Source organism: Sphaerodactylus townsendi, linkage group LG03, assembly GCF_021028975.2.
Source record: "Sphaerodactylus townsendi isolate TG3544 linkage group LG03, MPM_Stown_v2.3, whole genome shotgun sequence".
In the NCBI taxonomy this organism is placed as follows: Eukaryota; Metazoa; Chordata; class Lepidosauria; order Squamata; family Sphaerodactylidae; genus Sphaerodactylus; species Sphaerodactylus townsendi.
In genome coordinates this window covers 174,732,280-174,744,727 of record NC_059427.1, presented here as the reverse complement: position 1 = coordinate 174,744,727, position 12,448 = coordinate 174,732,280, and the positions used below count along the sequence as shown (strand labels likewise).

Below are 12,448 nucleotides of genomic sequence, written 5' to 3'. Positions count from 1 at the left end.
TGAGTTATGACTAGCCCAAGGTCAACCCGTGAGCTTCATTGCTTAGCTGGGATTTGAACTTACATCCCCTTGGTTCAACATTATATACTAAACTGAGCTAGATTCCATCCCCACTCCTCCACATGAGTGGCAGACGCTTGTCTGGTGAACTGGATTTGTTTCCACATGAATCCTGCTACCCTGTTTCCCCGAATATAAGACATCCCTGGAAAATAAGATGTAGCAGAGGTTTTGCTAAAGTGTGAAATATAAGGCATCCCCCAAAAGTAAGACGTAGCAAAGTTTTTGTATTGTCGAAGGCTTTCACGGCCAGAATCACTGGGGTGCTGTGTGGTTTCCGGGCTGTATGGCCGTGTTCTAGCAGCATTCTCTCCTGACGTTTCGCCTGCATCTATGGCTGGCATCTTCAGAGGATCTGAGATGCCAGCCACAGATGCAGGCGAAACGTCAGGAGAGAATGCTGCTAGAACACGGCCATACAGCCCGGAAACCACACAGCACCCCAGCAAAGTTTTTGTTTGGAAGCATGTCTGACGAACAGAACACAGAAAAATAAGACATCCCCTGAAAATTAGCGCATCTTTGGGAGCAAAAATTAATATAAGACACTGTCTTATTTTCGGGGAAACACGGTAGGTGACCCTGGGCTAGTCAGAACTCTCTCAACCTCCCCAACTTCACAAGGTATCTGTTGTGGGGAGGGGAAGGGAAAAGAGTTTGTATGCCACCTCGAGTCTCCTTACAGGAGAGAAAAGCAGGTATAAATCCAAACTCTTCTCTTCTTCACTTAGCCATCACCGTTCGCAGAATCACACATGATACTTCTGAGGGCTCTTCCTCATAATTGTGGCTTTATTATGGTCTATAATCCAGTACTTTCATGATGAGCAACCTTTATATTTACTGGGTTATTTAATCTAGGGAAGAGAACTACACACAAAACAAACCCTGTACAGGGAAGTGAAAATTAGACAAATATAAATTAGGTAAAGGCATATTTTTGTTTGTTTTTAAAGGGAAGTTGATCAGCTAGTTCAGATCAAATTGCTGGGCATGCTTTTGAACAAAATTACAAGGTCACCTGTCCTATAAACTGAAGTCACTGTATTATCCAAAGAGCAATCATGCTTCCAACCAGTAACCAGTGACTCACATTCACCAACTCCCAGCCAACATGTAGCCCAGTCTTCCCTTCAGGAGATGAAACAAAATAATAGTCCTCAAGGATCAACTGTCCAGCCCCATAAATTGTCTGTAGACCAAACAAGTCATGACCCAGGAAAGCCCTGTCTTCCACTCCCAGAAACTTTTAGGAACTTAAAATAAGAGGGACAATCTGAACCATTACTGAACTGGCAGTGTGGAAAGATGCCCTACCTCTGAACCCTGACCAGTAGGGCGGAGTAGCAGTTTCCATGCAATGAGCTAAAGGCATCTGGGAAATAATCAAAGGCATCTTCTCTTGCATCCCTTCAAACAGTCCAGGAAGTGGTGGCGGCTTATAAGTCACAGCTGGCTTGTGGAGACCCAGTAGAGTTTTCAAGGCATGAGACAAACAGAGGTGGTTTGCCATTGTTTGCCTCTGCTTATTAACCGTGGACCTTCTTGGTGGCCTCCTGTCCCAATATCTCACCAGGGCCAACATTGATTAGCTTCTAAGATCTTACAAGAGCTGGCTCGCCTGGGCTACCTAGATCAATGCAGGTCCCGGACTCAGAAATAAATACAGGGCTGGATTGAGTCTATATCAGCAGGTTCCACTGATACTTCCTACCTGTTGCAGACCCCTCCCCCCTTCAAATTCTTCCTGTAGGTCCAGGACCCTGTGTCCCAGGAGCACCATTTCGTGGAGATTAGAAAGCTGCAGTAGAAAGGGGGACGAAGGAAAGTTCCATTCCACCTACAGAAAGTTTATTCTGAATCCAACCAACAGTATAGATGCTAACAAGCAGGGTTTTTTTTCACTGCATGCAAAAGTAGTAAGCACGTGCTGGCAAGGCACAGCCAACAGGGACCTCCCAGTGCATAGATACCCAACAACAAACACAACCACGCTTTTGAAAAAAGGAAAACCCTGCCTGAAACTGACACTCTCCCTTCTGAAATGACTTCCCCCCCCCCCAAATCTCAGGTGTGTGGCTGCTAGCTAGGATTAGTCGGGAGTGAAATAAGGCATTTTTGCACATGCTCAATTGTTTGTATGCCCCAAAGCTGAACCTCAGCACTGAAAACAGCTGCTAGGGCTGAATCCTAGAGGAAAGTGGCCAGCGTTGAATCTGGAAGAAGGCAGGAAATGACGACTGGGTTTGGGTGGCATGGCCAGGTCAGCAGAAGGAGAAAGGAGTGGGAGCTGTGGCACAGCCCAGAACCTGAGGGTTTGCAGTAAGAAAAACACATCCAGGTGTTCAAGACAAATTCTAGCAGCCTGACTTAAAGAAGAGGAGTTTGAATTCATATCCCGGTCTTCTCTATTGTAAAGTAAAAGGTAAAGTTTCCCCTTCAGTCGTGTCCAACCCTGGGGTACCACCAAGAAGTGATTTCATAGGCAAGCCATTGCTTTCCTCTGCTATTCTTTACCCCCTAGCTGTGTGCTAGTGTAACCCCCATGCTCAGAATGGGTTGACCCAGTAAGGGGTGGAGACTCAAAGCAGCAAGAGGCTGCAGCAGACCTCATGTAGTTTGGAGGAGACAAGGCTACCAGACTCGGACCTTGATTTCTATAAGACCTTAACACCTTGTTAAGGTAACTGCAATGTTGTTGGGAACTACTGGGAAGGTAGTTGTTTGTTTTTGCTATGTTGTAAATGTTGGAGTTTATTGTTTCAGGGATTCTTTTTGTGGTTGTAATGGGTGAGAGTTCTCTTGGAAACCTTCATCATGTTGAATCCTGTTCATCAAGCCCTTGGAGTCTTCAGGAGCCAACCCACTTGCAAAGAAGAATTGGACTTGGCAGTATCAGTAGACTGTAAATTAAGGACTTGAAAATGCAACCTGAACAGGACCTTGAAGTGTGATGTTAAATGTTGATGTTATATTTTATATGTTAAGAAAGTAAACCATTTTGTTTTTAAAAATTTGTTGTTGCAAACTCATTCCAAGTTCTGCCCCACAGAACCCACAAGCTGAGGTTACATAGGTACTCATCTACCGACCAAGGAATGGATGGATGGCTGAGTTGACCATGAGCCAGCTGCCAGGATATCTGATCCACAGGGGGCTTGAACTCCTCGCCATGTGAGTGGCAGTGCAAGAACTTAACCACTACGCCACGTGGCTCCTCTTCTCTATTGTAAGGAGTCTCAAAGCAGCTTACAAACTCCTTCCCTTCCCCTCCCCACAACAGACACCTTGTGAGGTAGGTGGGGCTGAGAGAGTTCAGGCAGAATCGTGACTAGCCCAAGGTCACCTCAGCAGCCTACATGTATAGGAACGGAGAAACAAATCCACTTCAGCAGATAAGAATCCATAGTGGGGAATCAAATCCAGTTCTCCAGATTAGAGTCCACCTGCTCTTAACCAATCCACCACACTGGCTCTCAAATTAACATAGTGCCCTTAATATAGCTGCCATTTCTGATTCAGGAGCCATGTTAATTTGAGTCATGGAGTGCTCTAAGAGACTTGCTGAGCTGTACTGAGGCTGTTTTACACAAGGAAGAAGGAAGCATTAAGCACTGGCTCTGTAAGACACTGGCAACACGGGAAGACCTGCGCTCCTTGTGCCATCCACTCACCTGTGAGCTGATTGAAGCCCACTTGGCGCAGGGCATGCGTGGCGTTTGCATAGTTGAGGAGGACGAAGAGAGCATACTTGTCTTCATAAAACTGGGTCCCTCGCACCATGCGTAGATTTTGCAGCGGCAGGTAGGTGAAGACATTCATGGCAATCAAAACATAGCCAGTCACTTCTCGGATAGTCTGGGAAGAGGAAAGTTGGAGACGCCGTCACATCCACCCATTCATTACCAAGTTGCATAGCAAGTCATTTGGTTAATGGTTAATCTCACAGTTCAAAACAGACTATAGGTCACAGAACTGTGGGACCAGAGGCAGAACGTTCACGGGGACATGTGGGGGTCACATGTCCACGGGAGCACACCAGCTGGTCATGTGGGGGCCGAGAATCGCCCCCCCCACACACACACACGCCCTCGAACCTGGCCTACCAGACTGCCCTTCAGCTGATGGAGCCTCCGCCGGCTGAAAGAGCAACCTGGCAGGGTCGAGGGGTGCCCGACAGCAGCCCAGCCAGGTAAGTGGGGCGCGGGGGGGGGGGGCTTGGGGGGCGCCCGGAGCAGATTTTACCCTGGGTGCCATTTTCTCCCCCTACACCTCTGTACGGGACTTAGTGCAAGAAGTGAACCAGAGCTCCTTTCGTGTAATGACTAGTTTTCTGCCTAGCCTCTTCCTCATTTAGTTGCAGATCCTGTTACTAGAATTCCCCAGAACTGCATCCCTGATACCGCTCCTTGTAGAGCACTTTGCTTCCTGCCTGTCACTACCACACAAATATTGCAGATATACTGAGACTACTTCAGTTAAGGGGTTGTGGGAGAAATGATTATGACAAACACCAATAAGGAACTGAATCCTAGAGGAGAGCAGCCATTTTTCTGTTCTCAGCCCTCAAAAGTTCATGCTACTAAGTGGTGGGATCCAGCAGGTTCTCACAGCTTCCCGAGAGTAGGTTACTAATTATTTGTGTGTGCCAAGAGGGGGTTACTAATTGGTGATTTTGCCACGTGATTTTTGCCTTAATTACGCCCCTTCTCCGCTCCTCAGCAGTAGCGCGCAGAACTTGAAACAGTCTAGCAGGAGGTGCACCGGCGTGCCTGCGCCTGCGTGCGTTCGTTTCCCACCCAAGGACCGGCGCAGTGGCTGCGTCCTTGCCACCGCCCCGCCCAGGAATGCCCCACCCCCGGAATGCCTGGACACGCCCGTCGTGCCCCGCCCTGCCCCATTGGCGCTACACCACAGTTTGAATCCCACCACCATGGGAACCTGTTACTAAAATTTTTGGATCCCACCACTGATGCTACTATAAAACTCAGTTTTGCATCAAGATGTTAGTAGATTGTATATTCCTCCACCACAGAACAAAGCATGTCTTCTTTGTTGTGGAATATTCTACCTGGGTTCTAGTGTCTACCTAGCCTGCTTCCCCCCCACCCCCTATCCATTTGAAAGTTTGAAATTAAAAACACATTTTGGCATAAATAGTCTTATATCAAACTACCATGTTCAACAAAGCACAAAATAATGGTTTTGACCAAGGCAGTGCATAAATATTCGTTCGGGACTATACTCTGATGCAAAGCACACCATTTTCTCAACTGCTGTACCTCAGCTGACCGAACTAACATGTTTATGTGAAACAGAGTATACAAATGTGTTGTTTTAAGGTGCTACAGGAATCCCCTCTTGTTTTTGCTTCAACAGACTGACGCAGCTAATACACCAGATGACGTTTATTTAATCCTTCTTTTTTTTACTACCTGACTAGAGGCAACACCCTGCAGTCACCGTGGGGTTTATGGGTTAATTATGTATCAGTATTTGAATCATGTAAGTTCTCCAGGGACAAGAGTTTAGCCCACAAGACACTTCCACTGATGTCAGGACTACAACTCCCAGCAGCCTTCAGCTCCCGCCATTTCGGCTGGAGGAGCGGGAACTAGAGCAGGGGCTGCAGCTAATAGGAACCACGCCACTCTGAAGGCACCAATGAGACAAGAGGGCCAGGGGGACACGAGAGAGCTGATTGGCTATTGGTCGTCTTAGACCTAGAAATAAATACTGGAACTGAGGACAAGAATCCTCAGTTCCAGCACCCTGTAGCTAGGGCGACAAAAATCATTAAAGTTTGTTCTTCTGATAAATTGACTTTGTTTGAGTGTGGTCAGCCTTACAACTACCCCTCTTGAATGAGAAAGCATGTAAATCTCCCAGAGTTTCACTACTATTTCAACTGTTTGAGGGTTGTGGAAAAACTCCACATGGCTACTGCCCACAGAGGGTAAATGTTACACACTCTCAAACTGAACAGAAATTATTCTAGAGGGAGTGTGAGTGGGCAGGGGAAAGGGCCAGCATGACTTCAGAGGTCATTCAATGAGGCATTTGTATAACGGAAGCCAAAAAAAGAGTCAATTCTGGGTCTGATGAGTTGGCCCCATTGGCACGAATCCCATCACAAAGAACCCTTCTTACTCATGATGGCATGGCTCCCATGTGCCGTGGGCAGGTTTGATCGAGGCTAATGCATCACATGGCAATTTGGCGCTGCTGTTCCCTTCTCTTTTGAGAGAGGGGAACAGTGGTAGCCTCCACTGCCTTCAGCTGTGAATTTAAGGAAGCTACCCTCAGCTCACCAGCGCTTGACAACATACAAGGGGAAGTTAATAGGCTCTACTCCTTCCCACAGGGCAAACTCCCTCCTCGGATTCCAACATGCCAATGGAAGCATCATTCTGTAAACTGCAGACTTGGCATGGAGTGTCTGCTCCCCACCTTCACATACAGGAAGCTGACAATGCACATTTCTGAACCTTGGCTGTTTGACAGGGCAGAGGCTAGGTGCCATAGGTACAGTCTACCTGCCTGCTTCCACAGAAGGCAAGTTGAGGCATAGCCCTGTCTGGCAGGAAACCTGGAAGCAGGTGAAATAAGAGGGGAGATGAAGTTTCCAACACAGTTCAGTGCTCTGGTGAAATATAGCAAGATTCAAGGGATCAGAGAGCACCTTAAATCCTGGCAATGTTGTCCGCTTACGGCCTCCAATACCCACTCACTGAGGGAGCTGGGATTCTCTGCCCTACCCTTTGCCACCTTGGAATACTGGGTGCATTTTGTATTGCTACCACCAATATTGCAGCCAAGTAACTCAGATCCTCCACTCAAACTAAGTGATGAAAGTCGTAGCTACAAGCCTACACAAGCGTAGTAGGTAATAAGGCGCATTGAGTTCAGTCAGGTTGGACTAAAAGATCCACGAGCACCAGTACTATGATTTGCAAACTGACTTCAGAGCAGTGCCATGGAGGGGACTGGTGTCTGGGGCAAAATGGTGCCTGCACCCCACCCCCCGTGCCCCTACCCCCCCAACACGCCCCACTTACCTTTAAAAGTTAAAAGAGCAGCCTGCTCCAGGAAGTGACGTACTGCCCATTGGGCAAAGTGGGCAGTTGCCCAAGGCGCAGAAATTTTTAGTCATGTGGGGGCGCCTGATTAGCAATCCCCGCCCACTCTGGATAAGCCCTGTCCCCTCTGGATAAGCCCTGCCCACAAGCCACCAGAGGCAGAGCAGGAGGACAGGGGAGCTCCACCTCCGGTGAACTTGGGCTACTGGGGCCGTCTGGGAAGGGTGATTGCCGCGGCTGGGCTGCTCCATCCATGATGGGGCATCAAATTCAGGTTTTGCCCAGGGCTCCAGTTTGCCTAGGTACACCACTGGATCCAGGCCACAGGCGCTGCTCCAGGCCGTGGGGGTGACCTGAGGGGAAGAGTGGGGGGAGCGATTCTCCACCCCCCACACCTGCACCCAGAGCATTTGTCCCCCCTGCCACGGTAGCTCCATCTATGCTTCAGAGCACAGTTTAAGGATAGAACCAGTTTGCAAAATTATGTTTAGCTTCGTAAAAGGAAGGCATGGAGGACACTGTTCCATGCAAGGAGCGCACATTCACAAAACTATACTTTGCAAATTTGTAAACTCAAGTTTGCAGGAAGACAGATTGGTAGGCACTAGGTATACCATTATCTATTTTGTCCAGCATCAATTTCCATTCCCTTCTCTATGCTGAGCACCCTGCTCCTTTCTTCTTTTTGCTCCAAAAATCAGGCAGAGAGTCTCAGCTATTCTGGGGTTCAGGGCAAATATTGAAGCTAGGACCCCAAAATCACAAAGCGGGCAGGCATACATGGCAGTAGCTATCAGTGTGGTCAGTTGAGGTGCAGCACTGCATGCTTCCACATTAGAATATAGTCCTGAACAAATATGAGGATTATAATTCATTTTGACATGCTGCCTTTGCCAAAATCACTATTTGTGCATTATTGAACATGGTACTTTGATATAAGAGCAGTTATAGTTCATTGAATGACTATCATCAAACTTTCAAATGGATGGGGGCCGCAGGACTAGGTAGGCACTTGGACCCAGGCAGAGCATTCTACAACAAAGAAGGTCCAGCATGTTGAGTTCCACGGCAGAGGACTATACAATCTACTAGCATCTTCTTGAGAGACAGAGTATAGTGAAAGTGGCAGCCACCCTAAGGGGGCCACAGCATGCACGCTTATCTTCTTATTTTCCCCTCTGTTGTGTGGGATGGTTGGGTCTTCCCAGCCCAGGGAAACTTCCCAGGATGCCCTATGGCTCAATCCACCCCAACTGCATCTGATGGACCATCATAACCTTGCTCCAGTTTCTTTCCCGCCCCCACCCTATACAAAACAATTCATCCCTTTCCTTTGCCTTGTTACCTGTAAGAACGAGAGGTCCTGATTTTGTTCAATAAGCACAATCTCAAGATTGCCCATGACAATTTCACAGTTGTTGTACATTTTATGCAGCGTCTGGTAGCGTTGCTGGTCATCACCGGTCACACTGAGCCCATTGAGAGTACCTGCACAGACTGGAACAAGAGACAGAAAAGAGGCCCATGAATATTTTAGAAAGGCATGTCAGTGGCCAGGTCTCAACAGAAAAAGTCTGCCTCGTGGACTTTGTCGGGGGGAGCTGGGGAGGGAAGGGTAAAAAAAATTAGTAAGTCAATCTCTCAAGTGAGATCATTTATATGTCATGCCATGGACCAACTCATTAAATCCTTTTTTATTATTTGCTTGTTGTTTCTTTGATTCATAAGCGTTGGACTTGTGCTCCATATTGATCTGCTGTTTTAAATTAGCCAGGCACTGCTATCAAAGGGGAGAAATAGTCCTCTACAATTCCTCAGAAGGGTAGCAACTATGACAGGAATTCATACACTCAGCCAATTCAGCTCAAACAGTTTTCCCACGCTGCTGGCTGAAAAGCCCAAACTTCCCTTTGTATAAGGTGACCAGATTTTCACCTTTTTAAACCGGGATCCGGGCGCGTGCGCATGCGGCCGCAGGAGCGCACTGCCTTTTGGGGCACTCCCCGGTTTCCCGCCCTGTCACAGGGGAGCGCCCCAAAAGGCAGTGCGCTCCTGCGGCCGCATGCGCAGGAGGCTGCCGCACTGCCTTCTGGGGCGCTCCCCTGTTTTCCACCCTGTGACAGGGCAGGGGCAGGGGAAGCGCCCCAAAGGCAATCGCGGCTCCTAGCGGCAAATCTTGCTTGGATAATACGCACAGCCTTCTGGGGTGCTCCCTGGCGGGAAAAGGGGAGCACCCCAGAAGGCAGTGCAACAGCCTTCCAAAAATCGGGACAGTTAAAAAACCCAGCGGGGCGCGGGACAAATTGGTTTAAGGTGGGACTGTCCCGCCAAAAGCGGGACGTCTGGTCACCTTGCCTTTGTATCAAGATCTGCAAATATCATCCACTAAAAATCTAGAAAGAGCTCTGTTATCACTCACCAAGAATCTGTTTTACAATAAAACTCAAAGTGTTGTAATCTGAATTTCACGGAAAACTGATAACCCTACAGTAAAATTACAAGAGCCAGGTTTTTACAGAGAACATGTTTTAAAAGTTTTAAAAATCAAATATTGTATAGTGAAATAACAAGGCTGGTTTTTTTAACAAAATGCTACTGAACAATTCAAACACAAACTAAGCGGCCTGTAATTGCTCTACTGGCAGATAAGCGGGCAGTTCTTCACTGTGGCACGTCTCTCGGCAGAGAGGAAGTTAGGATGAAAAACATAGTCGCTATGGTGCCCTGTTCTCTGGCTGCTTGCCACTGGCTAATCTTACCCAGCCCTGGGTGGCATTTTGCCAGGCAAATGACGGGCAACCACAAACACCACCTGCACACCCTTTACTCTGAAAGTAAATAAGCAATCAGCTTCTCCCCAAAGTCATAGTGGATCATAACAACATCTTTGTAACAGGAAACAGCTTGCTCAATAAACCTTTGAGGGTGGCTGTCTAAGTTCTGGACCATCCCTCCTATTGTGCTGTATCCTCCTTAAAGAAGATGACCAATCTAGCGTGGATGCGCTAGCCATTTAACACCTATCAACAATAGTGAATACGATATCGTACTGATTCCCATGCTAACAACTTTAGCTTCCATGCTGTTCATTCTTGTATTTTGTCATCCTAGGCAGAGTTACACCTTTCCAAACCAATGGGCTTAGAAGGGTATAACTCTGATTAAGATGGCCCTGGTGCTGTCTATCTTGATAGGAAGCATTCCCATCAGACAGCTAAAAGATGATAAATGAAATAAGCACTAGAAAAGAAGAAGAAGAAGAAGAAGAAGAAGAAGAAGAAGAAGAAGAAGAAGAAGAAGAAGAAGAAGAAGAAGAAGAAGAAGAAGAAGAAGAAGAAGAAGACGAGTTGGATTTATATCCCCCCTTTCTCTCCTGCAGGAGACTCAAAGGGACTTACAATCTCCTTGCCCTTCCCCCCTCACAACAAACACCCTGTGAGGTAGGTGGGGCTGAGAGAGCACTGAGAAGCTGTGACTAGCCCAAGGTCACCCAGCTGGCGGGTGTGGGAGTATACAGGCTAATCTGAATTCCCCAGATAAACCTCCACAGCTCAGGTGGCAGAGCTGGGAATCAAACCCGGTTCCTCCAGATTAGATACACGAGCTCTTAACCTCCAATGCCACTGCTGTACCAGGAGAGAGAAAAGGGACTCTTGACCATACCCACGCATGGAAATTTGCTGAATCTGGCAATGAGAGCAGCAGCATGAGAACTTAAGAGCCATAAAGGCCTATCAGGTCCAGAATTCTGTTTGTACAGCGCCCTATGGCTAAGTCCACCCCAACTGCACCTGATGGACCATCATAAGCTCCAGTTTCTTTCCCCCCACCCCCTAAACAAAACAATTAACCCCTTTCCTTTGCCTTGCTGCCTGTAAGAACGAGAGGTCCTGATTTTGTTCAATGAGCACTAGCCGTTTAACTCCTATCAACAATAGTGAGGACTGCGATGTCGTACTAATTTCCATGCTAACAACTTCATCCTGCTTCCTAGAAACAGTATCATCTCCTCTTTGCTCCCCAGCAACTCATATGTAAACAGGAACACACTATCTGGTATGGGAGGGACTAGATATCCAACAAGACAAGCAGTCATTGATAGCCCTGCCTCCCATTAATTTGTCCAGTGCCCTTCTAAAGACTTCCAATTTGGCAGCCATCAATACATCCCTTGGCAATTATTTTTCAGTTTAGCTATGTGTGAAGAACTATGTCCATTTTGTCTATCCTGAATCTCTCACCTTCAGAATTAGTGGTTGACTCTGGGCCATAATATTATGGGTGAGACCCTCTTCACCCCTCGCACAATATTATAGACCTTTATCATGACTCCTCTTATTTGCCTTTGTTTCTAAGCCAAACAGCTGATCCTCATAGAACAGTTGCTGTTTTCTGCACCTTTTAAAGCAGGGGTGTCCAACTCATGGCCTTCCAGATGTTCATGAACTACAATTTCCATGAGTCCCTCCCAACATCAGCATTGGCTATACTGGCAAGAGCTGATGGGAATTGTAGTTCGCTAACATCTGGAGGGCCACAAGTTTGACACTTGTGTTTTAAAGCTACAATATCCTTTTGAAGTGCAGTGCCCTGAACTGTACGCAGTATTCCTAGAGCGGTCTCACCATAGATTTCTACAATGGCAGTATGATAGGAACAGATGTATTCTTTATTCCTGTTCTAACTGCGACCAGCATAGAATTTATGTTTTTTCACAGCAGCCACACAGGGAGACCACATTTTCATGCTACCCACTACTGCTCCAAGTTACTTCTCAGTTAAACATCATGTAATAAAATTAGGAGAGTTCAGCTCACTTTCACAAGCAGATTCAAATTCAAGTTAGCAACTATGAGTGTGGAACATCCTTGACCAGTCTCACATATAGGGGTGTGATCTTCAGTATCTGGTATTTGCATAGCAAGTCTTGTTCACAAATCACAGTTCAGGGATACTCTGTTATTTGACCTGTGTGTAAACACTTAGCATAGCAAGCCTTTATTGGCATAGACAACAGTACAACAATAATAAAAAAAACGGATTAAAAAGCATATACAATACAGGAGATAAATGTTAGGTCAAAGGAAATCTACTGGCGTTTAGTAATTTCAAGGAGAAAGTCTGCCACTATCATACAGAGAGAAGGATCAGGATTTATTTATTTATTTTATTCGATTTTTATACCGCCCCATCCCCGGTGTGTGCAAACACTTGGTGAAGTAGGATTTATAAGTGAGAACCAGAAGAGGGTGCACCGCAAAGTTAGAACCACAATCAGTTTTTTAAATTTTTTATTTTGGATTAAATAA

At 46.8% G+C, this 12,448-nt stretch overlaps 1 protein-coding gene across 1 annotated transcript in view; it reads right to left on the bottom strand.

Annotated features, from left to right (window-relative positions):
- ERBB3 (erb-b2 receptor tyrosine kinase 3) overlaps positions 1-12,448 on the bottom strand; it is a 132,864-nt gene that overhangs the window by 71,036 nt on the left and 49,380 nt on the right. The window contains exons 2-3 of the mRNA XM_048490667.1: positions 8,485-8,636; positions 3,735-3,918 (exon numbers count right to left, since the gene is read on the bottom strand). Of these exons, the coding sequence (XP_048346624.1) occupies positions 3,735-3,918; positions 8,485-8,636 (336 nt within the window). The remainder of the gene's footprint in view (positions 1-3,734; positions 3,919-8,484; positions 8,637-12,448) is intronic.